Below are 26,431 nucleotides of genomic sequence, written 5' to 3'. Positions count from 1 at the left end.
TGTCTCAGTAATTGATTAAAAAAAAAAAGGACTTGTAATACGAATGTAATATAATCTGTTGTCGAAAGTACAAAATACATTGTCACATCCATTTTACGTGTATGCGTGTATTCATTTTCACATATTTATCAGATTTTCTGTACTTTTCTGTACTACTGTTGCATGTAGGATTTAATTCACTAGCCTATAAAAAGTTGTATAAAAGAATACATTTTTCTTAGTAGTTTCCCGCGTCGCTACGTTCATTCAACAAATTTCATTCTTTTAATGTGATAACTACTATTCTAAGGATAGTACCAAATCTGATAGTAGTTACACAGGGTGTCCCAAAATTGTTGTACTTCCTTGAATGGAGCGATTCCCGAGGTCATTTGATGCAACTTGTTCCTTTGGGAAAATGTTCGCCGTGGCTGTATTAAGGAGTCGTTAACGAAAAACACGGATCAATCAGAGCGCAGCTATAGCGGAAGGATTTCGGATCAGCCAATGCCAATGCCAACGTCCACTGTAGCCGCGCTCTGATTGGTCCGTGTTTTACGTTAATAACTCCTTTACGAAGCCTGGGAGAACATTTTTGCAAAGAAAAGTAACTTGAAGGAAGTACAACATTTTTAGGACACCCTGTATACTTGTTTTGAATGGTTGCTGGTGACAGTGTTATACAACTTCACCTGTTTGTGTGCAATAAACATAACATAAAAAGCAGCAATATAAGATAATGCACATTACACAGTGCACTTACGTTTTGTTATATTGAATTCATGTTTCTCCCTTAATTCAAATTGTCCTATTATCCGCTGATGATCTACTTTCAGTAACGGCCATTCTAATTAATATCTAATTTTGAATGCAATTGCTTTTGATGGGTGATGTTTTTTTTTAAATGATAACCTAAAGAATATATACTTAATCGGTTAACAAAATAGAAAAGAAGAGATTATAGATTATTTGTACAGGCGCGACATTATTGTCGTTTAATATCACCAAACTTGCTCGCATATCGTGCTTAAAAATGTTATATATCCGTGACAATAATATACGTTTTACATACTTCAACAAAATCTTTGTCGTTCATACATAAATAAGTTACATGTTTGTTTTATATTTTCGTGCGTTTGGCATTTTTTCACGACGTAGTCCAGCAGTTTATTTACTTTTTTTTATCTTACTTCTACGGATCCCTATACTCAATCGATCCTTAAGAAAAAAAAACTTCAATGCTCGAAATTCTCACATATACAATATATAATATCTTATACGTAAAAAGACGCACGATTTTCTAAGTTCCAGCAATGAAGAAACTGTACAATAATGGCGTTCGTTCAACATTGTGTGTCTGTTTACATAGTATACCAAGAGGAAAAAAAAATCAAAAGATAAAATCTTGATATTGCGATTAGAACAATCTGCTTAATTAGAAACGTTTCTGTTTCTAATACAATGTTCCTGTTCTGATATCACACGTTATCGTTACTGCAGCTAATTACATGGTACATCTACGAAATATTTATGCAAGTAGGTACATATTTACCTTTAAGGCAGTAAGCTGCGTTATTAAACTTTTGATCTTTTACGAGCGATCGCGTCTTCCACCGCTTTGAGCTGTTTCAATAGTTCTTCCCGTCTTGAGCTCGCTTTCTTAGCTGCTTTCGCTGCAGCCGCGGCGACGCTTGCTTTGCTATCGATCAAAGGCGGCGATTCTAATGGTCTCTTCTTTCCAGCCATCATTCCGGACCGATCAATCTTTTTCACAGCCGTGGCATTGCTAGTTGGTTTCAGCGTCAGCTTGATTTGTTGTTTGGTACCGCTTAGCTTCAGAGCATCGATACCCTTCGAATCTTTTCGCGTTATCGGCGGTGTTGAACCTTTCCTGCGGCGTGTCTCGCTGGAAGAAGACGAGTAACTTGATTCGCTGGAGTCGCTGCTGCTACCGCTGCTTTCTGATCCGGAACTGCTGTGCGATGATCTGAAAAATGTGCTTATCAAAGTACCACGCGACAAGATCCCAATGTGTTTTTTAACCGTTGAAAAATGAGAATGGAGAAGCTATTTGAAATGTTTACCTGGATCTTGATCGACTTTTGATAACCTTTGCCACAGCAGCTGCTGCTATAGCTGCTTTGTCTCTTGCCTTCTCGTGGTGACGCTGATGAGACGATAGAGGGCTTGGCGCAGGAGGGTTCAGCCCGGCACGTCGGTGCAACGTACCGGTTGTGGGTGAAATGGAACCTTTCGGTGGACGTGGAGAAGGAGCAGGTGGATTCATTAGCATGGCACCGCGTTGGGGCGCAGCAGCTGCGACTGCCGGAGGATTTGAGGGTGGCGATGTTGCGACTGCTTTTCCTTTGCCAGCACCACGGGCTCTAGAGGGAGGGGATGGTGAACGGGACCTGGATAGGGAGTCGTAAGAACTGTAGCTAGATCGGCTCGAGCTACGGCTAGAACTAAAAAGAGCATACACGATACTCGTACGTTGTTGCACGGAAAAAATATTGAAAAAATTTCAGCCAGACGCGTATCTTTGTAAAAGAAACTAAAAGATCCAATTTTTACGGGTTCTACGATAACTCTAACAGGCTTGGGCATTATTCAAATCACATATTTGGAAAATGAAGATTTGAATAACATATGATCTTACTCGATTATAGATGCTATGTTAAAATGTGAAAATAATTTTTCTCTAGACTATTTCATTATTTCAAGTAAGAATTTTCACGAACTCCAATTCAAAAGAAATTATAATCAAGCCTGAACTCTAAATAGATTATTACCACAACTGATGGTCTTACGAAAATTTGATCATTGTACATCAGGCGAGAATAATGTTAGTTACGAATTCGAGTATTTGTTCTATGTATCAACGTTACAGTTTTTACGTGATCACCATAGTTCTAATTACAACGCCGTTCGTCGAGACTAGAAAATACTACTACCAATAGAGGATGTTTTACTAATAAAGGCGTTACTCAAATGGCCACCGTCGATTTTTATGCGAGTTTCAAGCAATATAGAACTCGTGCCAAAGTTCAAATATACCATTTATGTTTTTAAGATTCAGAAAAATCAAAGCGACCGCTCGAATAACACCTATTACAAGAAAAATAAAATACTGTAATGTTTACCTGGTTGACGAATACGAAGAACCTGATGAATACGATTGCCTTCGCGAACGTCGAGACGACGTATTCCGTCGCACAGTACTCGGAGACTTCCTTCGCATCCAAGGATCCGCCCATTCATCTCCTCTACCCCTTTCCACTGGCGGTGGTTCTTCCTCCCGCCATGGTTTCGTTGGTGGAATACGTTCTACTATAACTTCCCTTGACGGACGCTTATGCTTTTTCTCATATTTCTCATAATACTCTCGCTCCCTGTCGCGTTCGCGTTCCCTTTCCCTTTCACGATCTCTTGTGTGTGGCGGTGGAGAAACGGAATGGGGTGTTCCACGAGGTACAGTATGGTAGTCGATTCGTTCTCGGTATTCCGTAACACGAGAATCAGCTTTGTAATGTACTCTCCTGTAAAAATTAGTAAATTTATCTTTTAAAGTGCAAATTAGAAAAGGAAACAAAGCGTATCGTTTCACAGTCAACAAGAATATTACCTATAATACTCTGGTGGTGGTGCTGCCGGTGGTGCATAGTAAGGATCAGGTTCTTCGATGTATCTTTCAGGTGTAATCCTTGGCGCCGGTATTCTTCGAGGAGCCTCCCTAGGTGGCCACCTTTCGACGGGTGGTTCTGGGCTAGCTGCTCTGACATAGTAACCGGCTTCTCTATCTAATTCATCTTGACCTAAGCTTAAGTTCATTTTCTTCTCTTCGAAGTCCATATCCGATTCTTTACGCTTGTTTGCTTTGCGCATCATCTACGCAAAAATAAATAAACATTAATGAGGTGCTCTTTATTTCAAAATGTATTTATAATTTGTGTATGTATAATAAATTTGCGGTAACGAAAACTGACTTCTTTAGCGTGTCGTAATCCACGTTCCCACGCAGATTCAGTAGGGAGCTCCTCTACTTTAGGTGTATGCGATGGCGCGCCACCATAACCAGGCAACGGTCGTACCATATTTGGTCTATCGATATGCGGTCTGAACTCGTGCTGAGTGGTAGCATGTGGTGGATACGCCATTGGCCTCACCATATCAAACATAGTGTAATTACCCTTATCTGTTACGCCTGGATGTAAAAATCTACAACTGACACCCCACGTGCATTGACCGCGGTTGTAAAAACGGCAAACAGGCCTCGGTTCTGTTTCTTCTGGTCGAGCATCATCACCATCGCTCAATTCGCCTTCCTCTAATTCCGATTCTGCTTTCTCCCCATCTTCTTCTCCTTCTTCTTTGTCGCCTCCATCCTTCAACTTTATTTTATCTTTGTCTTTGTCCTTATCTTTCCTATCTTTGTCATCTTTGTTGTCCTTAACATTTGGCCCATCCGTTTCACCTAAAAGTATCACATTTATTTTTTACTTATGTTCAAATTGCATTTATCCTTTTTTTATGTCTTTGTAACTATAAGATATATATACCTTCATCACGTTCATCCTTCCACTGACCATCTGCTTCAAAGTCCAATTGCTCGCTTTCCTCTGTTAATCCAACTTGTGCATTTTTATCTTCTTTCTCTACTTTATCATCGTGATCTCCTATGCGTCTGTCCTCGTTCTGCTTATTTTCGTTAAGTTCTGATTCATGTTCTGCTGTACCATCAACTCCATCCATGCTTTCGAGATCAGAAACATCTGACAAATCTTCACCGTGTGTAATCGGTGCCGGCTTTGATTTAGCTATAGATTCGGGCTCGTCTTCGATATCTCCATCTGAAATTTGTTCTCCGTCTAATTCGTTAAATGAACCACTTTTCGTCGGCGGCGAATGAGGTGGTGAATGTTTCTCAGATTCTTGATCATCCATTGTAGAAGCTGGATCCGACTTTGGAGAACTTCTTCCTGAAAGTAATGATTTTGCTGAACTATGCCCAGATCTTGGCGATTTTGGCGAGCTTTGTCTTGATTCACTATTTTTATAAGAATAAGATTTAGGAGAATTATCAGCAGATCTTTGCGCGTCAACCTCCAGTTCAAATTGCTTGGGTTCTGTGTCCTCCAAGTGTAAAGACTTTAAGTCATTTGGGGTAGATGGACATGATCTTTCATCTGGTATAGGTGAGCAAGATAAACTTCTATCGCTTCTGGGTGAATCCAAAGAGTTATTTCTCGAACGATACGATTTTGGCGTATTAGGTGGTGATTTTGATATACTACGTGTAGATCTTGGAGAACCTTCTTCACTAGGAGATGCTAGCCCAGACCTTTGAGATTTCGGTGATATTGGTATATATGCTGGAGAGTTTGGTGTGTATGCTGGTGATTGTGAATCCCTTTCAGACATAACAGATGCCGGAGATTTTCCTCTCGAAGAAATAGAACTTGCTCTCGACTTATGACCCGATACAGATGAACGATGCGAGTAGCATGGTGAAGCCACATTGTCAGCAGACGCAACTGCATTTCTTCTTCCATCGTAACCCTCTGAGGAGGAACTTTCTGAACCAGAGTCTGACATGATGAATTATTCTAACCTGTAAACAAGTGATATTTTTACAGTATTTGTAATGAAATTTGATGCAAGACTGGGACCACTGTTCAAACAAGTTATTAATCGCTCTTACTTGAGAGAAGTGAACTTTTTAGCCGTACCAACCGAATGTAGCACTGTAAAATCTGCATCAGTAGCAGCGCATGGCTTACCTGTATCAATAAGAACCTGTGCAGTACTCGCTCTTGAAGGCACAACGCGCGCGCTCCATACCGTGTCGAACATACTTTTTATATCACGTTGAGAACTTTTTTTACTAGCAACTTTTATACTTTATACTTAAACTGAACTTTTTGCACATATACAATACATACTGTTATTTTTCAGGATTTCTTGCCCGGAACTTTTTTGTTTACGTTTTAAACTTTTCGAGCACAACACAAACTAATAAATACCGGTAAACCGCAAACCGTTTTTATACTGCACTAGAAACTATAGCGAACGGACTTTCAACCTGTAAGAATATCTTTTGGGCATATGGAACGATACAGAAAAAGGAAGAAAGGAGAAATTTAGGAAATGATAAATCAAAGTATTGTTTTTACCAACAGATGCAAATAAAACTATGTAACACTAATTTCAATTAGCCTGTTTTCATGGCTATTAGAATATAAAATTTACAAATAAAAAAATACTTCACTATTATTAGGAAAGAAAACAGAAAAATTCAATAATATATTTATAAAAGAATCAATTATGTTTTACATACTGCAATAATATTGGAAAAATCAATATTAATCATGAAAACAACTAATAAACTGGTAATCAATGTATAATTATACAAATGAGATTATTTTTCATTTGAATCAAAAATTAATTATGTGCACCCAAAAAATTTATTATGTTTTCAACTCGAAGAATGATCAATTAAATTGGTAATATAATTTTACTTAATTCATTTAATTATAATATCATAAAAGTTATTATAAAATCTCGGCATATTGTATCAACATGACAACACATTTTCGTTAAATAATATTTCAACTGTAATTAACATACAACTATTAAAGAATTGCAAAACAAAAATAACAGAAATATTTCATTGTGTAAAAACGTTACTGCTACTCGATTACTCAAACCTAATACACGTTAATCGTTACATTGAATACAAGTTCATTCGGGTATTTCCATGGTTGCATTGAGGTTAACACTGCATTGATTTTAGGTATAACTGCAGCTGAACCTGTAAATCTCTGAACGGACGAATTCTCGGAATTTTGTAAAACATTTTGGAAAATATACAAAATATTTGATGAATTTTGCTATGAACGTGTTGTGGGATTCTTACCTTGGTTGCGCTAATGCCTGTAGGCCTGTGGAGACTATAAGGCTCCGAGGCTTTAGGCCGATGGCGTCACCCAGATAAAACGGTTCGACTTTTCAGGTGCGTCCTCGTTTTACCGTTTTTCTGAATAACTTTATCCAATGATGGAACGTTGTTAATTCCAAAACTAATTGGCCACCGCAGAATCAGTCTTAAAAAGGAGAAAGCACAAACGAAAAATTCGTGGAACGTAGGAATCGAAAGTCCTCCATTACTGTAAACGTAAACCACGAATTACCTGTAGATGGTATGTTCCGAAATTATACGAACCCTTTGTTTTGTACTGTTTTGCACCGTTTTGTACGTTCTCAAAACTTTAAGGTTGGTAACCATGACACGTGTACGCAGAGAATTATTCATACAGACTTTTTAAAATATTTTTTACTTGCGATGTATTCATATATGCAATTCAATTTAATCGACAACAACTTTTACGGAATGTAATACATATTATATACATTTAAAAATTCTACCAATCATAACTCAGTTTATGATGAAACATAAACTAACGTGTTCCATTCTTTACAGAAGTTTTATATAAAGTAAATTCCAACGACAATTGTTGATTAATGCATTTATTAATACATACTTAATAGTTACAATGAGTCAAGCGCTTAAAGTATTTACATTGAAATGCTTTTTAGGGGAAAAAGCCATGATCACATTCTACGTAAGACCAGAGGTAAGACATGTTACTTGCTTGAGCGTTTTGCCGTACAGGCGCCACAAGTCTTATAGACCATATATTTTTTTTACACATGAAAAAATTAAATTTATTCTGATATTTCGAATTTGTAGCTCGTGCAGACAAAAGATTACAATTTTTTCTAAAGAAAAACTTAACAAACTAAAAAAGTATATCGACGGTACTAAATAATTGTTTTAACATCGCAGATTTATTAAACTATAATATGTATAGCTAGAAATTGTATATATCATTTGTTCATTGAACAATTTATTTATGATAGCCATGTTGTTCTTTCAAGATTAGAACGATCTGTTAGTAATGCTAAATCGGCACGTCCATCCATTAATAATTGCGTTACTTTTGAAGCGAAAGCTGGATTTGCTTTCATTTGTTGAAGCAGCCATTCTACAGGTATTCTAAAAGCAAAATATTATGTTAATGGAACCTATTATGAGCTATTTGCTTCTTTACATTACTATTAACAACATCAATATTTTTCTTCTTTATATTTGAGTGGAACTAATAATATTTACTTCAAACAGTTCTTAAAAATATTATTTAGTTAACAGGTCAGCTCAATGAGGACCCTTTGATTTAAATCCTGGGCGCCAAAATTGAAAATGAAGAGTATTGTCATGTTCCTCAAATCACGCGGTACATAAAATATTTAAAGTTAATATTATTTGTTTCGAAACGAAAAATTGATACAAACGTTGTACAATTTGTATATTCGTCTGTGTATGTGTATGTGTGTGTGTATAGTTTGAAAATAATTAATAAAAGGCTATTTAAAAATTTCATATGTACGTACCCCTGAGGGAAATATCGTAGAAGTGTAAATAAAATCCGTTCGTTTTTATTAGTATTGGAAACGTCAGCAGTACTTTGCCTTTTCCCAAAGCCGTATGCAGTGGACATAATTACTGGTTTAAATCCACGAATGACCCGCGGCCTCGCAGTATGTTTCACGAAATGAGAGAAATTGCGGTGCCTAGGTGTCGCAGCGATCATTCCGGCGGCGAAAGCCAAAATGATGATTATAGCTGGTCGCATGGTATTCTAATATTAAAAATTGTTACGATTACAAATTCATAATGGTTAATCATAGGTATATTAGTACAAAAAATGATTGTATTTGCCCAAAAGAAACAAATGGATTTGACGAACATCCAGTAACATATGTTTGCATTCGTTTTTTTAAACACTGATTGTAACTTATTTTAATAATTATGACAATATTATCCATATCCTTCTGTTTGGGCCCTTTTTTATATTTTGATAGTATTATAAAATGATAGAGACGAAATGATAATTACACCGAGTAGACTACACTTATGTCAACACTAATCAGGTTTAATAAGTTTAAATTTAAAATATCACAACCATTCTTTCCTTATCCAGATGAAGATACATTAACGGTATAATTTCGTCTCCATTGCTTACGTTAATCTTATACAACTACGCAAAAGATGAACTTGTTACGAGATTATAGAAATTAAAATATTATCGGGTGTGCAGATTTGTATATATATATATATGTGTGTGTACCAAGAATTTGTAAAACTTGTAATGTATTTAATAATTACTTACAATTCAGCAGCGAATTTATTATAAGATGAATATGTACGTTTAAACATACAATTTTCGTATACTTACGTGGACAATTTAACATTACTACGTTTTTCTATTATATATTATATGCAATACTATTATAATTATTGATACTCGCTAAATAAAATGAAAGTGGTAGTAGACTGAATGTACATGACATAATTATTAATCGAACTAAATAGAAGATGCACTTGTTACAACTGAGAAGAAGTTCGAACGTGTAATCTTCCACGAATATTTAAATTTAAAATTTAACGGATGCTTTGAATCCATGATATTGCATTCGAGAAGATTCAACTTAAACTATAGGCGAGCAGAATAGTCTTGTAACGGCACGTAAAAGGGACTGAGCTGGAAATTTATCGCAGTTCCTTTTGTATCAGGCCGCCGACACCGCCGTTGTAGCCGCCGTTGTAGCCGCCTTCGTCGGCGTCAACTGCGTCAATGGCGTCGTGGCCGCCGATACTTCACCTATTTATTTAAATTTTACTTATATTTTAAAACAACTAAGATTCTAAGGGATGTAAAAATATTTTTTCCGATCGCACAATTTTTAGATCCGTAAAAAAAATCTATTAAAGACTTAAACATCATTGTCTAATCATTGTAAAAACGGTGCAGCTTTCGGCGCCTTCAACGTTCTCCCGGCGGCCGTTCTAGCCGACGAAGCCGCCTATGTTTGCTAAAATACGGTATTCAAGCAAATATGTAACGTAAGAGAAGGCGAATACGTTATAATTTCGTACAACGATGATGATTCTCGTAATTCGATTTATTAACATTAGTGTAGATGTAATCTGAAAGGACCGATGTTGAGGAAACCTTTACATAAGCCACACACCACCGCCGCTTGCGGCATATCGCACCTTTAGCCGCCGATGCGTATATCAATTCCCACTGCAGATGTTGACAATAACGACCCACACATTCGCGGAAGTATTGTCATTAAGCCAATGTAATCTTATTAAGTGGTTATAGTCCATTTTAAAGAATTATTAATTCAAGACAATTTGATTAAACATTCTCCAGTTTCTTCAAACAAATAACTCAATAAGAGACAATGTTTATAGTAATAATAGAATTTTATTTGTTATATTACTTAACAATAATTCATACAATTCATACAATTGTATATATATATATATATATATATATATATATATATATATATATACGTACATACGTACATGTATAAAATACAAATTCATATGTGAACATATGTACAAAATAGAGAATATCTATTCTTTTATACGTACTTTAACACAATGTAAGTTGGTTTTATACAAAAGATTATGTTACACAAGAAGTTTTTAGCTACTTGGTAATCTTCATTTGAAAATGATCCATTACAATCACTGGAATTTCTTTAAGTATGAATGAGCGTGGCAAACCGGAAAATTTTGTAAACAGCTCCAAAATATGTAAAGTATTCGAACCTTCGGTATTTCCGTCGCTTCCGGTTTTTGCACTGAAGATAGAATATTAAGAGATATCAATACGAATTTTAATTAATGTTCATAGAGTAGTGTTTTAATACCTGTCAGGTGCAACGCAGGAGGTAACATATGTACAAAGATATTTAACATAGTTGGTCATTGCGGCAAAAGTGAACTGACGTAAAATGGTTTGTACCCCGATCGTAAATATTATAGCATCTAGAGGATCTTGAGATTTTTTACTCAAAAGACTACCTATAATATATTATATTTTTTATTACTTTTGCATTCCGAGAAATTTGCAAATGTAAAATATTGATTACCTGCATTTTTGCAATAGTACACCTTAGGTAATTGCGACACAGTAAGTAAAAACATAATGAGTGCAATACTATTTAAATTTGGTGACTTAATATAGACGTTGTTGTGGCAATTACTTATGCCAGCCCAATCTAATCTGACATTCAATTCTCGCAGGAGTTCGTTTCTTTTAGTCTCATTTTGATCACAGTTGTTTCCTTTACCAATTTCCAATAAAATAGCCCTATAAATTAGAAAAGTGATGCATAAAAATATATTACTAGAATACGAGACGGATTTGTTAAGAAATATTTATATGTACGCATTCAATGTTTGAAGTGCCGCTTCCATGTGTTTAGCTTCAAATTTGCAGGTGGTATTTAATTCATACGCTATCTTTTTTTTAAGAAGCTGATAGTGTCCAATTTTCAATACCCATTCGAGCAATTGAGGACAGAATTTATTTGCATGAGTAGCTACTGCAGTATGAAGTTTTGGCATATTACCTAGGCATATATATTAAAAAAAGTTAGCTTAGTAAATATTTTTAGATATTCAATACGTTGAGTTACAAATACCTTTAAACACATCCGAGGAATTTAAAATTGGTTCAAAGTAGTCTAATGTAGATGCCCAAGTTTTATTGCGAAGATTCCTTTCTATATAACGAATCATACTATCTAATTCAGTGACAATATAAAATGAGATAAGTTTATCAAGTCCTGTTAAGCCGGGTGTGCCTATTGCTTCTACTATTTTTGAAAATATTTTATAATTTAGAACCTCTGCTTGTGTTTTGAGATCATACCATGCAAGGGAATGTTCAATGTAGATAGTTGTTCTAAAAATACATATGTAAATGTAAATATAATGCTGTGTTGGAGAAAGGTAATGAAAGTTACAAGTAGAAAATAATTTACCTAGGATCAGTTATACGAACAAGTTCACGAGCGAGTCTACCAATAAAAGTTGTAGAATTATTATCTAATACAAACGTATGTTTGTCTTCTTGATAAAATCTAGATGATCTTTCTGGAGTCCAAGAAGAACCTATACATTCATCCTCCACTGCATTATTTATAATATATGTTATCTATAAGTAGAAGATAAATTTATATTGCTACAAATATAATTATACATCTCATATTACATACGTACAAATTTACTTACTTCTTCATGCCATATCTTTAAACTATTAATGTTTATATAATCTTGAATATATTGAAAAGATTTACGATAACCATCCATAATTGCCGCTAAATTATTCAGTTTCTGTAGTATTGATACCTAAAACAACGCATTTAAACAAAAACCTTCTAAGCACTGACATTGGAGTAAAAAACTAAATAAATATTATTTAGATCTTACTTTTGATTTTGGTTCGAAAACAAGGCCATTGTCTAATGCTACTGTGACTTTTTTTACCAATTCTTGCCGTATACCATCTTCTAATAAACGATGAGAGTCAACTCTCAATACTCCCAAGGGAACACTTCTCAAAGATAATACACCTTTTGTGAACACTGACACAGCATATGTCAATTTGGCCATCTAAAATATATTCAGATTTTTATTCGATATTTTACATAATAATTAAAAATATAATTTTACTATATTTCAAGCACCAAAAATATTAAAAATTGAAACACACTTTTAATCTATCGTCTAGCTGTGCATATTCTTTTAATTTATCTTTTGGTAATCTAGTAGGAATTTCCTTGAAAGCATTTGTTTCAAGGTGTACAATCTGAGCAAGTAAACCAAACACGGTCTCTGGTATTATTTGTAAAACGCGCCTTGCATATTTTTCTAATTCTCTACTGTAGTACTGAGATACTGATGACAGATCTGCACTACGTGCTTGATTCACTCTCAATAATGGAGTTTCCAATGCCGAAGCCATCTAAAAATTAATAAGATATAAATATTTCTATAATAAAATATACACAGGTTACTAAATAACACTAAATACAAAAATGGAAATTTACTTTTAAAAACAATGCTTTTAATTTAATTACAGTAGGCGGACTTTCTTTTATGCTAGCTTGCATCGTTTCAATAAAAGATTCCATTATATTCCATGCATAGCAACAATCTGTTACTATATTTAAGCTGATCATAGTGTCTTCCGTAATACTTCCCGTGCGTAACATATTGTGTAATATTTCACGTGTATCGGCTAAATACTGAGATATGTGTAAATTACTTTCCAATTGATGAAATTCTGGAATCGTTTCAATACAAATGATAATAAATAATTGTAAATCAATATAACCCTTTGATTTTTTTATTATACATTCTGTTGTTAATTACCTTGGACTTCTTCCAATGCCGGTAATAATTGTACAATTTTCCGTCCATCTTCTTGTTGTAATGATTCGATGTGCTTACTAATTTCCATAAACCATGCGTGTAGATTTTGATTTTTCTCGATACCATCAAAAGATTTATTACCTCCAAATATTTGAGCAAGGTCTGTTATTCTCTCAACGCATATTCCTTTATCTCTAATCCATTTAGTTTCTTTACCAAATAACAACTAAAATTAATTGATGAAATTTATTATACCAGGTATCATTGATTTTATGCATGATATAATACAAAGAATATTGTACTCGTACATCTTTATATAACTGTTTGACATCTTGTTCAATCTGAGCTGTATTTAATAATAGTTGAAGACTATCAACTGTTGTATATTTACTTTCATTCACTACTAACTGTCTGAGCATACGGGTACGTTTTGAATCTTCTAGTGATATAGTTGACATTGCTGTATGTAAAAGTATCCAGTGTAAAGTTACATTACATTCTTTTACTAACTTTACGAGAGATCCTATTGCACTGTCATCTAAAGTGCCTGCTAACTGCACTTCCTCTGTTTCTGATATTAATTTCTAAAATATAATTTTAATGTAAAATATATAAAGAGAAATACAGCTTATTAATTTAAAATGTTCATTCGAAATTTCAAAACATAACTACCTTCATTTTCTGGCCATATTTCTGGGCAATTACTTTAACATTAGACGAGTCAAGTGTATTATTGAGAGCTGTTCTTGCAGCTTTATATGGAGACCACCAATCGCACAAATTTATTACTATTCCCATGTAAATGCTGATCACCCAATTATCAGGGAAGAATCTGTCTACTATCTCTCTCATCATGGCTGTATGTGTATGTAACATGGTTGGCTTAAATAATAAAATAACAACCAACATTGAGGCTTGATTAGAAAGAGCAGTACTGCGATGTTCTGGATGTGGAAAAGCAAGACTTTGGTTATATATTTCATCTGAACGTAAACGTCCAATAAGATGTTCTATTAGAGATTCATTTAATACTATTCTCCTGAAACATACATGTTAATATAAGAAAGTATTATAGACACTGGAGCACCTGAAAGAATTTAAATAACTTACTTAAAATATTCCTCAGGATAATTCGTAGGTTTTTTATTGGAATTTTTAGAAAATCCTGTTGAACGAAGTAACATACATATGTCATCTACACTTGTGGAAGATGATCGTTGAGCATTATATCGATAATAGGATACTAGTAGTCTTTCTCTTATGCATCCTTCGAAATGGTAATCCACCAAAAGAAGCATAACTCCATATAAATATATTGCTTCACACTGTAAATATAAATTATATTCATATATAAGAAAAAGCTTACTGATATCTTACTGAATGTTCCATAATTTTAAATTACTATACAGATATTCATAAATTATTGCATTACCATTAACTGTCGTCCTTCCTCATTCAGCATGATAGAATCTATAGATTGATGAATATAGATTCCATCTCCTAATTCATCTACATACGTGTTTAAATCAGTAACATACTTGTGTATGCTTTCAAATGCTAAATAAAATCTAGAAATTATATCTGAATAATTGTTTCGTAAATCCTCGTCGGTCTCTTGAAGAACCTATATAATTGTTTATTATGGACATTAAAATTAAAGTGTACTTATTTGCACTCATTTATATATCCTATTCTTTTACTTACTGGATCAGTTTCTATTTTTTGTTCGTAAACATTAGCTGATTTGAAATATGCAAAATCAATTATAATTGATCCATATTTTTGTATTATCTGCTTTGAATCTAAACTATAAAGTGGAAGGACAATATTAATTTCAACAGGAAATCAAAATGTAATAACTGTTATAAGAACAATATTTATTTTATTCATAATGAATGATAATAATAAATAACCTAAATACTGGCGGCACATAATCCTTTAATCTCATCAACTCCGCTATAATAGCATTTCCACGGGACACCAAACGCAATAAATTTTGGCCGCAAATATTGTTAGTTGCCAAGAAATCACCCATTTTAAAGGACTGTATATTTTAATAAAAACAACAGATAACTCATGAGCATTTCGGTAATAACAAACGTCAACGCTGACGTTGAAAGGCGGTATCAAAAAGAACTGTCAAGGAAATCCAATTTGTATTCACAATTTACGTATTGAATTTACTAAAGTGTGTAAAATGCTGTAAAAGAAATAAATTAATTCAAATATGTAATGCTTATTTAATTTTTTAAACAATGTTAAAAATTACATTGGTATATACACATACAGGGTGGCCCACATAACTCTGAACAGCTCAATATCTCGAAAACTATGCCATCGATTTTAAAGTTCTTAGTCTTAAATTGCATGGAACTGAAGGGCCTTTCTGACTACATAAACGTGAAGTGGCCTCCCTTCCCCTTTAACGGGGGAGGGGAGGTACCTTTGTAATTTTAAATGGAACCCCCTATAAAATGTTACATATTTAGATTCTACCGGAAAAAACAAGTCAATTTTGTCTGAAACATTTTTTTGTCAGATACTTCCATGATGTGATATAACAGTTTGAAGTTTCGATTTGTAGGTACTTGAAGCGCTCGGAAATAGCGTTATGGAATTATACGCGCTTGAGTCCTTTGCTTATTCATGAAGAAACACAAACAATAATATTTACAATTCTTGAGTTTGACTCACTTATCTATGAAAACGTTTTCAGTTTAGAGCTGTTATTCAAGCAGTAACATTGTGATTATGGCTACTTTTGACACAGAAGTGAATATGTTATTAACGTTAGGTGAATGCCAACAAAATTATCGGCGTGCAGCAGTGATGTTTTTTGAACGTTATGGGATCAAAAAATGTCATGCAACATTTCATAATTTAGAAAAGCGGCTTCGCGAGCACGGCGAATTGTGTAAAACAACCCGCAATAAACCTAAAGTTGTCACTAATGAAAATAATAGTGCCAGTATTCTTGCTGCAATTACATTAAATCCTCATCTTAGTCAACGTACACTTGCACAAGCATCAAATATTAGTCGTTCATCAATTCAACGAATTTTGAAACGGCAAAAGTATCATCCATATGACATGGTTTTATTACAAGAGCTTTCGATAGCAGATTACGATCACCGCGTAAGATTTTGTGAGTGGCTGCAGGGTGTTGTGGATAATGACTTTTTGTGCAAAATACTTTTTTCCAATGAGGCCACTTTTATGAATTCAGGGCATGTAAATAGACATAATATGCATTATTGGGCCGTGGAAAACCCAAATTGGATGCGATGTGTTCCCTTTCAACAATGGTCTTTAAATGTTTGGTGTGGCCTAATAGGAGATTTTGTGATTGGACCTTATTTTTTTCAAGAAACTGTAACATCTGCAAGTTATTGTGATTTCTTAAAAAATCATTTGCCTGCGCTTTTGGAAGATGTGCCACTGCACGTTAGAAGAGAAATGTGGTTCCAACAAGACGGCGCTCCTCCACATTTGGCAATCATCACCAGGCAATTTTTGAACGAAAAATTTGGGAACAAATGGATAGGTCATGGGGGACCTCGTCAATGGCCTCCTCGATCCCCCGATCTAACACCATTAGATTTTTTCTTATGGGGATATATAAAGGACAAAGTTATGTTTGAACCACCGACGACAAAAGAGGATATGAAACAAAGAATACGTGACGCTTGCGCTTCAGTGACTCCTGAAATGTTAAAAAATGTTAGAACAACTTTGATGTTTCGAGTAAATAAGTGTTTACAAGCCTTTGGTGGACATTTTGAACATTTAATTTAAAGTACAACTCGAAACTTCAAACTGTTATATCTCATCATGTAAGTATCTGACAAAAAAATGTTTCAGACAAAATTGACTTGTTTTTTCCAGTAGAATCTAAATATGTAACATTTTATAGGGGGTTCCATTTAAAATTATAAAGGTACCTCCCCTCCCCCGTTAAAAGGGAAGGGAGGCCACTTCACGTTTATGTAGTCAGAAAAGCCCTTCAGTTCCATGCAATTTAAGACTAAGAACTTTAAAATCGATAGCATAGTTTTTTCGAGATATTGAGCTGTTCAGAGTTATGTGGGCCACCCTGTATATGTATATGTATATACTACAAAATACGTTACATGACTTATTCAATTTCACATCTTGTATAAATATAATTCTTTTTATTCATTTAAATATTCTAAATCTTCTTTTTTGTATAAAATAACATTCTTTCAAGAGGTTGTTATTGTTGTAAACTAGAATTCGAATTTGAAGTTACATACACACACACATATACATGTATATGTCAGTATGTATTTATGGATAAATGCATAAACGTATATATACATAGCCACTTACATAAAATTCTGTTTAATTTTTCTGTATTTCTTGGATTGTAGGAAAAATGATACCGTTAAAGATTTTATTTATTAAATAATAAATTCATCTGAACTTGATGAACTGTCATGCGCAAAGTATATTGAATGTTCTGTGGTATAGCGAGTTGCGTAATCATATAATCACGTATTGTTTATGTTGACCGACTAACACTAACCATACATGGTTCATGAAAAGCTATAACCTAAAAATGCGTATAAACAAAAGTAAAATTTTGTGTATATTTATGAAATAATCGGGTAAAGATTATGCGTGTATTAATATAAAAGTCTGCAGACTTTCATGATAAACTTATTTAATTACAGTGAAATATAGAAATAATACACCTATTTAAATAAGAACTATAAAAATGTTCAATCTTTTGTATCTTAAAACCAGTTATACAAGAATAAATGTAATTAACAAGCTACAATTTGTTTATCAAGGAATAAGGGGGAATAGTAAATTTAAAGTTTGTGTATTTCCCAAGTTATATCATACTTCACCTAACCGTACAATTAAAATAACCAACTCAAGGTAGTACAATAAAAACATTTTTTAAACAAAAACTAATTTTACTTCTAATGTATGCAAGACACAACTATTTAGAATATTTTTTATAGATTCAAAGAATCAGTCGAACAATCAAAAGCAGATATAGATTTTATAAATACAAATACAAATGTACAAAATAATGTATTACTATACAGATTGGAAACTAATTATTTCCAATTTATGAGATATTTTTCAATTGGAGCATTGACTGTTTCTGCGTTTATCATGTATATGACCTATGATCCTAAACTTACATTACTTTTCACAACAAACATATCTTTAAAAGAATATTTAAAATGTAATGGATTCTCTATAATATATTTTGTTTATGGAGGATTAATGGGTAATTATGTTTTTATCATGCATATAATTATGTTATAGGTTTTATATAAACTTTTATAAAATACCTGTTTTTTTTTATGTTTAGGGCCTTTAATATGTTGGGCATTATATTTATCAGCCTCACGATATATAAAATATATTATTTTACACAAGGGAGGTCAAGAAGTATCTATAATTACTTATCACTTATATAAAGATCAAATAGTTTTACGAATTCCTTTAAATGAGGTAGTTGTCAAAATGTCAGTTAAATTTTTAAATAAGCTTATACAATTTTAAGTAATTTATAATGTTTAAGGTACAATCTACTATCGCAAGAAAGGATATGAAGAATTATATGCCAATGAAAGTTAAAGGTAAAAGGTTTTTCTACTTATTAGATTTTAGTGGGAAATTTTTGAATGGAAGATTATTTGATAATACGATAGGAACAGAAAAAATATGGCGAAAGTAATGTATTACTTGTATATTGTATTAATAAATTACAATTTGTAGAATTATAAATAAAATGTATATTTATAAAAGCAAGAGAATTTAATTAATTTTATATATATAATTATAAAAGTAAGAGAAGAATTCTTACTTGTTAATCATTTTAGTTATTATATACAATAAGTAATATATTTGTAATTGTTATTTTATTGTTCTTAGATTTATCTGTATAAAATAAATAATTTAGCATTTTATACAAAATACAATTATACATGTTAAGTTCTTATATTATATGTTAATAACAAGGATATACATAATAGGTGATTTTCTTTATCTTGAATTAGTTTGTGTGTAAGTTTCTTATGTAATTATGCTTGTTTGGTCATTGTATGTATAATATAAATATGTTGATTGTATGTACGCTTTGCATTAAACTAGTTTTCAATATCTTTGACGGTCATAATATTTATTTGAGTATTTGCTCAAGCGATCACTGTACCCATCATCTTGATACTTATCCTCGGTCTTGTAATACACTTCAGGTGCTGAACCTACATGACCCTGCCAGTACTTTGTCCAATAAAGATCTTCAGGATTGATATCATGTGGATGTTTAGCATTTCTAAATACATGAACACAGTATATTAAGCTTCCTATCAAAGTTAGAAATCCAAATATAAGAAAGACTATTCCCAAAATCCTGAAACCATAGTAACAGTATATTAATAGCTATGTATGTGTTATTAAATGCTCAATTAAATGAATTGTTATATACTCACCAAACTATTAATGGTTGAAAGAATTGAATTACTATAACAAAACCTAACGCAACAAGAATTAGGCCAAGATTAAGGAGAAGCATAAGACAGCAAACACCCTTGGTATTCGGGCAAAATGGATTAGGCGTTGACATGGTTTCTATAATAATACCGTCCTTTCTGGAAGTGTGAGATTTTACTGATTTTGCAGAACCATAACTGCAATGACTAGGTGCTCGATGACCCATTCTTAAACTTGGAGATAGACTGTGATGCGATACATGGCTGTTGATTGAATGACAACCGTATTTATAACGTATCAATGAGTAAATATTTTATATGTTTATGTATGTACAACCTTATGTCTGATGTTGCTCTATAAGCAGCGCTCGTAACATATATATCTGAGCCATTGTCACATATACTACCATGTGAAGCACTCTTTCTGAGGGGTTGCAGACCTTGTCTGGAAGATCCGGATAATACTGAAACACGACTATTGTGTGCGCTTCGCGATCGTCTTCCTTCATCTTTTTCATATTTTTCTGGGCGGTCTTTTTTCATTGCTTTTACCTATGCAATGCAATACATGTAACATACAAATTGCACATTGTTATTATTCATGTGTGTTATATCAATTAACTATAATGCAAATAAACCATATGTATTTAGTAATTACCATTGTAGCATGATCAGCTGATACAATGTATTCAGATACTGTGCGATCTGATGGAGCACGATGACTTTCATCGCCATCCGTTAAGTAATCTCGATTTGTAGTAGCATGGTATCCTACATATCTTGAAGTATGAGTCATTGTGTATGAGTATGTTGGCTTGTTGTACTTATAAAAATGTCAAGGTTGATGAACAATTTGAATTATGTATATTGATGATGCGTACTTTAACTGAAAAAGGAATTCAGTAAACATTATAATATAAACATTATTATTGAATGTTATTGTTTTATAATTGAAAAACTTACATAATAAATATTGAGTGGTATGAAAGAACATTTCTATTGATAAATAATCTTTATTTTAGACCAAAATATTATTTATTACAATTGCTGTAAACAAATAATAACAAATAATTTTTAACTAGTAAAGGAATTAAAAGTTATCATTTTTATACATAAGAAATATAAAGGATAATAAGCAATTTTGATTTTTAAAGTGATGTGTGGGCAATAAAGTAGGAGTGGCATCCTTTGCAAATGAATTGTAAAATACGTAATTATCATAAAATCTTTCTGTCGTATGTGTATGTTGCAATACGTATGCGCCGGTAAAGAGAGCCTAATATAGTATCGTGATGTCATTTGACAAGGTCGCATATCGTATGCATCTTCGATTAGTGACAAAATTATTGTGAATGCAATTGACACCTTTAGCGCTTACAATTTATACATTTTTCATCTCCATCTAAATTATTTGTGTCTCATCTATTTTTATCTTTAGCATTTTATATTTTACAATCTATTAATTTTGTTCCCGATAAAAATTTCGTTCACATATGTATATTTAGTCTAATATAATTGGAAATAAAAAAGTTACAATAAGATGAAACTGTCATTTTATTCCATTATCGTATTGTAAATGCTTTTTATTTTTTAACTTCACGTATTTGCCATTTCTAATTCAAAAAGGATACGAAATTTCCAAATACATACATACTCAAAAGGATAAGATCGAGCAATTTGCCTGCGCAAGCGCCATAAATCCTGTCAACATAGCATCGAACGCATATTGCCTTTCAATTCGCATCGAATTTCGTTTGTATTTTAGGCGTACGATCAGAATAAAATAGAAATCTAACTAGAAAATTTTTACGAAAAAAAGTGATATGAGATTTAATACGATTATGGCTTTTGCTGAATGGCACAATCACTATAATTATAATTAATCCTAAGATTGTCATACCTGAAATATCCATGTTGAAAGGAACCTGTCGAAAGTAAAGTTGATCTGCAAGCTATCGATCGAGATTTCGCGTAAGAACTTCTCAGGTGGTTGCGTGTGGTTGTTTATGCATAAAACGTGTTTCTTTCACTAGAAAGCGTTGATCAATCGTACACTGATACTGGAACATATCGAGCATTTGATACTGCACGTATTAACTGTAACGGTATTCGGTATATTGTATACCTTTAATGAATCTTTGAAATTCTATTACACAAAAGAGACACACGAAATCATTTTAATCACAGCTCAAAAACTACAGATTTATTCACGATCGATAGATCGATGGAGGTACAGCACGATCGTACACGTTTCTGTGGCTTTCACGCTTTCTGCTGGAGTGAAGATTCCGAGCGAAAGGTGCATTTATTGTAGCTTGCCGGACGAAAACACTCCGTGACGTCTTTAAAAGGCAATGCAAAGATTGCCTGCATTGTTTCACTTAAATGCAAATTTCGCCATTAGAAAATGTTAATTTTTCTAATTTCTAATTAAATTATTAAAAATAAAATTACGATATTTCTGAAATAGTTTATTCCTACTTTCAACAGTTTTATTGTTACATATATCTACGTGATAACTTTTATCGTAGTGCAAAAATTTTGAAAGCAGTTTATATTTAACGAGTTTAATTTTATTAGAATGTATGTATATATATAACAATAATAATTATAACAATAATATATAATATATAACAGTAATTATTGATAGTATTAATAATATATAAATAAGATAATTTTCTTTGTACAATTACACATAAACATTGCATTCACTTCTACACATTCAATTTTGAGTATACATTGACATTTTTAAATCGTAATAATTTCATATTAGTGAGTGCGCATGCGTCGTAAATAATCCTTTTTGAGATCCGCGGCAAAACTGAAACGTTTGTTTAATTGCATGCATGTGTTTGAAATAAATTGTTAGTTAAACTTTTCATGGAATATAATTTCTTTTACTAGATGAACATTGTGATTATTAATTTGTGCATGGAGGGTTTGAAATGTCTCAGCACGGTGCTGCTTTACAAACGTATAATCAAGAACTTGTAAAATGTAATTGGCTATCATATAACCTATACAAACTATATTTAATTATTTATGTACTATAAAACTACACAATGCAAAATTTGGTTAATTTGATATGCATTTTATATTGTAATTTTATCATAATATATTTATTATTTCTAAACAAGTATTTATTTAATCATTTTAATAAAAACGTTTGAGGTTATAAATTAATCTATTTTGAGAGCTCTTTTTAGTAACTTTTTCATTCTGTTTAGGTTTAGAGGATATGAAATCGAAACGTTCCGAGTTGCAAATACAAATTGATTCACAAGAGGATGAAAAAAATAATCTGCAAAGGGAAATCGAAAAATTATCTTATAAATTAACACGATTGAATGACAGTTTATCTCAAAGAATAGCTGTTAGAAATGAATATGATAGAACCATTGCAGATACAGAAACAGCATATATAAAGGTATATTTTTTGTTGATTATATTTCTCCTAAATTTTATAAATATATTAGTAAAAGTTGATAGTTTTAATTATTATAAAACAAATATAAAATTTATTATAATTACAGATTTTGGAAAGTTCACAACTTCTATTGAATATGATTAAAAGGGAGGCTACAAATTTAGACCAGACACTAGTTAAGGCAAATACGGAAAAACAACAATATCGATAAATGTGTAATAATAAATAGGTGGGATAGAGAAATACAAAGTAAAAGCATTTTTAAAAATATACTTATTGAAGTTAAGTGTGAATAAACACAGAGTTGAATAATAATTCAACCAGTACAAAATTGCAAATATTTCTCTGCATACATATATATCTTCTTGAAATTGTTATATTTACAGTCGAATATTTTTTTATATTTTTCTCTCAGCTATTTTCTTATGGCGTACTTATCGACTCTTTTACTTTTATTACAGAAAAATTGTTTTACTGAAGTAATAGCCATTTTTTATTTCTTAGATATGACTACATAATTGTGTGTTAAATATTTAATTGTTTAAAGGTATTTACATGATAGTATTACAATAAATTAGAACTGTCATAGTGATGTGTCACATATGAAGATAAAATAATATATTTAGGTCTATTCCAAATACTTTCTAAATGTATTTTACAATAAAGTAGTTTTGTAAAGTATAATAAGAATACTTGTACAGTTCCCTGAATTTTACCTGCAATTTCTTTTTTACGAGTTTTCGTGATGTAAAAGTAATATACATTGAAATAAAAAATAATAATACTATCGACTTACTCATATAGTTTACGAAGAATTATATGATAATTATATAATTGTTACAAATGTTGATACAATAAGTTGTTTCACAAATCCTAAAATATATAGACAAAATAAGAATGGAGGAATGCTAGACCCACTTAATTGTATAAAATTGGTAACAATGTAAAAGATACACATCTGGCCCTACTACTAAACGAAGGAGATCAAGTAAAGATAATACGAATAAGAATAAATAATACTTATGTAGTAATAAGTAAATGCATATATTTGTAGTTATATATATATATAGTAATTATAAAATAAGTTACTAATATTGTACAATTTCTAAAGCGTACTGCAAACATTTCTTTAAGCATTACCAAGAGCTTTTTGTTCATTCCATACATTCAGTAGTTCAATTGGATTTCCATATCCATGTGATGTTATGACGTATTTGTAATTAAATCTTGTATAATCTTTTTTATAAAAATGAAACTCTTCACAGTGAAAAGGCTCAATTTCTGCTTTTTGTGCAAGCAAGCCTAGATATATATCATCAAATTTGAAATGTTTTGTATAAAAGCTAGTATAGTACATATCAAGTAAAGCTTCTTTTGACAATATATATGCCCCAGCTGTAATATATGGTGGCCATAAGTGATAAGGGTATTCACTAAGAGAAACATACCAAACAGAAGATTTATGACGATGCGGTGACGATATAATCACAAACCCTGCATACAATCTAAGATCTTCTGGAAGTTCTAAATCAAAAATTTGTCTCTTTCTTCTATTCAGTGTAACATTATTTCCTCTAATTTTAGTTTCATTTTCAAGTTTCCTTATAGAAGTGTTCGTAGGTATATATATTCTCTGCGGAGTATTGGTAATCTCATTTTTAGTAAAAGAATATTTGATGTATTCAGAAACATGATTTTTATTCGAACTATCGATATTTCTCTCTGTGATTGCATTATCAATGTATGATTCTTCTATTTTATCAGAATCTTTAATTTCTCTTTTATGAGCTTCAATTTTTTTGGGCTCTTTAAGATAATTCGGATAGCTAGTGGGATTTCTTATGAATCTCAAAACATTTTTTACCGAAACATACATATCATCGTCAACGAACATATAGAATTTTGAATTTGAGCAATGTTCCACTAACCATTTAAAACCCATTAGTGTCTTAATAGTGTTATTATAATAAGCATCTATAAAATCTACTTGAATGATATCTTTATATTTTGCAGCCTCTGCCTCTACTTTTGTTTGAAGATCATTGTCATTTAAGTGTACACCTAATATAAAAACAGTCTTTGAAGGTACATCAAAAAATCTTTTTTCAAAGCCCCAAGATTTTCTAATTGCCAGTCTCCTCTCGAAGTTTTGTATTGCAGACTTCACAACATATACAACACGATAAGTGCTATATGCTGGATCTGTACATTTCTGTTTGTTATTAATTATATACGTGTAGTTGTAGCCATTTATAGGAGCAACTCTTGGTTTTTCATTATGACGTAATGCATTCACAAATTCACGCACTTCTCCTTCGTATGGATAAACAAAATTTGAATCATATGTGACCTCAAAAAAATGCGTGAATGCTCCAAAGAAATCAAGTAACATGATGGCACCAATGCAAACGCAGACATATTTCAACTTGATCTTTTTTATCAGTTGAAAACTTGCATGGAAGCAAACATGCAAGAAGCAATACATTTTATAAAGTATTACATAATTCTTGTACTTTTAATATTTTTGAAGTCTGTAAAATAACATTAAATGTTTAGGTTATATTGGAATACTTTGTTTTGTGTAAGTTAGATACTTACATTGCTATCGTACATACAATTTACATGAAAATTGTTAAAATAATACATAATAATACGTATACATATAGTATAGGTATATGTATATGTATGTGTGCATATAAATAAATGTACTTTTAAATTATATTGAGTAAATACTGTTATATGAACAGAGATATTAAGTACACATGTTACACATAAGACGATATTTACATTTCAATAGCCAGACACTATAAACTGTATCAATAAATAATGAATATATTCTTTGACCTTGCACTCACGGGTTGCCAACTAAACTCAGCAAATATTGTGCGAAATGAAATTAGTTTTACAACAGGAATAAATGTTATGAAAAAGCTTCTATCACGTATCAAATAAATTTAATGACAGTAATTGTGGTATCAATAGTACTGCGAACAATTTATTCAATTTGATGCATACCCCTCGAAAAATTTTAATATTTTAGTTATGTATATAGTACTGACACTGTATATAGATTATATTTTTGTATATTTAGCGCGTTAAAAAATTTCAAGATTCAGCAAGTATGCAAATTAATATCAATAGTGAAAATATGTAGAATTTGTTAAGATAGAGATTTGAACTCTGAATTGCTCTGAATACAGGTATAATGCTTATGTGCCAAAGTTTTGTTCAGTTTGTATGAAATTGACG

At 32.1% G+C, this 26,431-nt stretch overlaps 7 protein-coding genes across 16 annotated transcripts; 2 read left to right on the top strand and 5 right to left on the bottom strand.

The window, feature by feature from the left end:
* Positions 1 to 180: 180 nt before the first annotated feature.
* Positions 181 to 6,373, bottom strand: LOC143365449 (uncharacterized). Of its 2 annotated transcripts, none has more exons than XM_076805632.1 (6): positions 4,539 to 6,373; positions 3,966 to 4,453; positions 3,605 to 3,867; positions 3,123 to 3,518; positions 2,064 to 2,390; positions 181 to 1,966 (listed from the first exon to the last, which is right to left on the bottom strand). In XM_076805632.1, the coding sequence occupies exons 1-6, from the start codon at positions 5,572 to 5,574 to the stop codon at positions 1,555 to 1,557; spliced, it is 2,922 nt and encodes a 973-aa protein (XP_076661747.1). In that variant the 5' UTR covers positions 5,575 to 6,373; the 3' UTR covers positions 181 to 1,554. The 2 variants fall into 2 exon arrangements, with proteins under 2 accessions (XP_076661747.1, XP_076661745.1); XM_076805630.1 differs by having other exon boundaries at positions 2,064 to 2,444; positions 4,539 to 6,371.
* A 1,125-nt stretch (positions 6,374 to 7,498) lies between these two features.
* Positions 7,499 to 9,565, bottom strand: LOC143362692 (allatotropin). The gene is made up of 3 exons (XM_076803069.1): positions 9,276 to 9,565; positions 8,431 to 8,678; positions 7,499 to 8,035 (listed from the first exon to the last, which is right to left on the bottom strand). The coding sequence occupies exons 2-3, from the start codon at positions 8,670 to 8,672 to the stop codon at positions 7,891 to 7,893; spliced, it is 387 nt and encodes a 128-aa protein (XP_076659184.1). The 5' UTR covers positions 8,673 to 8,678; positions 9,276 to 9,565; the 3' UTR covers positions 7,499 to 7,890.
* An 830-nt stretch (positions 9,566 to 10,395) lies between these two features.
* On the bottom strand, positions 10,396 to 17,751 carry Strump (WASH complex subunit strump). The gene is made up of 18 exons (XM_076805621.1): positions 17,630 to 17,751; positions 15,193 to 15,479; positions 14,984 to 15,086; positions 14,712 to 14,903; positions 14,390 to 14,604; positions 13,952 to 14,318; positions 13,588 to 13,863; positions 13,280 to 13,505; positions 12,955 to 13,190; positions 12,618 to 12,869; positions 12,335 to 12,517; positions 12,137 to 12,253; positions 11,887 to 12,059; positions 11,545 to 11,807; positions 11,289 to 11,472; positions 10,990 to 11,210; positions 10,768 to 10,921; positions 10,396 to 10,698 (listed from the first exon to the last, which is right to left on the bottom strand). Exons 2-18 carry the CDS (start codon positions 15,312 to 15,314, stop codon positions 10,545 to 10,547), a joined length of 3,438 nt encoding a protein of 1,145 aa, XP_076661736.1. The 5' UTR covers positions 15,315 to 15,479; positions 17,630 to 17,751; the 3' UTR covers positions 10,396 to 10,544.
* On the top strand, positions 17,748 to 19,425 carry LOC143365448 (uncharacterized). 2 transcript variants are annotated; one of them, XM_076805628.1, is made up of 5 exons: positions 17,748 to 17,874; positions 17,974 to 18,184; positions 18,271 to 18,545; positions 18,630 to 18,772; positions 18,843 to 19,425. In XM_076805628.1, exons 2-5 carry the CDS (start codon positions 18,018 to 18,020, stop codon positions 18,996 to 18,998), a joined length of 741 nt encoding a protein of 246 aa, XP_076661743.1. In that variant the 5' UTR covers positions 17,748 to 17,874; positions 17,974 to 18,017; the 3' UTR covers positions 18,999 to 19,425. The 2 variants fall into 2 exon arrangements, with proteins under 2 accessions (XP_076661743.1, XP_076661744.1); XM_076805629.1 differs by having other exon boundaries at positions 17,823 to 17,907.
* On the bottom strand, positions 18,996 to 22,259 carry LOC143365446 (uncharacterized). Of its 6 annotated transcripts, none has more exons than XM_076805623.1 (7): positions 21,656 to 22,253; positions 21,406 to 21,550; positions 20,719 to 20,802; positions 20,414 to 20,641; positions 20,093 to 20,307; positions 19,756 to 20,019; positions 18,996 to 19,676 (listed from the first exon to the last, which is right to left on the bottom strand). In XM_076805623.1, exons 4-7 carry the CDS (start codon positions 20,549 to 20,551, stop codon positions 19,418 to 19,420), a joined length of 876 nt encoding a protein of 291 aa, XP_076661738.1. In that variant the 5' UTR covers positions 20,552 to 20,641; positions 20,719 to 20,802; positions 21,406 to 21,550; positions 21,656 to 22,253; the 3' UTR covers positions 18,996 to 19,417. The 6 variants fall into 6 exon arrangements, with proteins under 6 accessions (XP_076661738.1, XP_076661739.1, XP_076661740.1 ...); XM_076805624.1 differs by having other exon boundaries at positions 21,410 to 21,550; XM_076805625.1 differs by lacking the exon at positions 21,406 to 21,550 and having other exon boundaries at positions 21,656 to 21,815; positions 21,881 to 22,253.
* A 268-nt stretch (positions 22,260 to 22,527) lies between these two features.
* Positions 22,528 to 23,771, top strand: LOC143365444 (microtubule nucleation factor SSNA1). 2 transcript variants are annotated; one of them, XM_076805620.1, is made up of 3 exons: positions 22,528 to 22,619; positions 22,983 to 23,182; positions 23,289 to 23,771. In XM_076805620.1, the coding sequence occupies exons 1-3, from the start codon at positions 22,598 to 22,600 to the stop codon at positions 23,391 to 23,393; spliced, it is 327 nt and encodes a 108-aa protein (XP_076661735.1). In that variant the 5' UTR covers positions 22,528 to 22,597; the 3' UTR covers positions 23,394 to 23,771. The 2 variants fall into 2 exon arrangements, with proteins under 2 accessions (XP_076661735.1, XP_076661734.1); XM_076805619.1 differs by having other exon boundaries at positions 22,537 to 22,752.
* Brn (beta-1,3-galactosyltransferase brn) lies at positions 23,701 to 26,055 on the bottom strand. 2 transcript variants are annotated; one of them, XM_076805616.1, is made up of 2 exons: positions 25,781 to 26,055; positions 23,701 to 25,713 (listed from the first exon to the last, which is right to left on the bottom strand). In XM_076805616.1, the coding sequence occupies exon 2, from the start codon at positions 25,665 to 25,667 to the stop codon at positions 24,312 to 24,314; it is 1,356 nt and encodes a 451-aa protein (XP_076661731.1). In that variant the 5' UTR covers positions 25,668 to 25,713; positions 25,781 to 26,055; the 3' UTR covers positions 23,701 to 24,311. The 2 variants fall into 2 exon arrangements, with proteins under 2 accessions (XP_076661731.1, XP_076661733.1); XM_076805618.1 differs by having other exon boundaries at positions 25,798 to 26,055.
* Positions 26,056 to 26,431: the final 376 nt, after the last annotated feature.

Source organism: Halictus rubicundus, chromosome 2, assembly GCF_050948215.1.
Source record: "Halictus rubicundus isolate RS-2024b chromosome 2, iyHalRubi1_principal, whole genome shotgun sequence".
NCBI lineage: Eukaryota > Metazoa > Arthropoda > Insecta > Hymenoptera > Halictidae > Halictus > Halictus rubicundus.
This window is presented reverse-complemented; position numbering and strand designations above follow the sequence as displayed.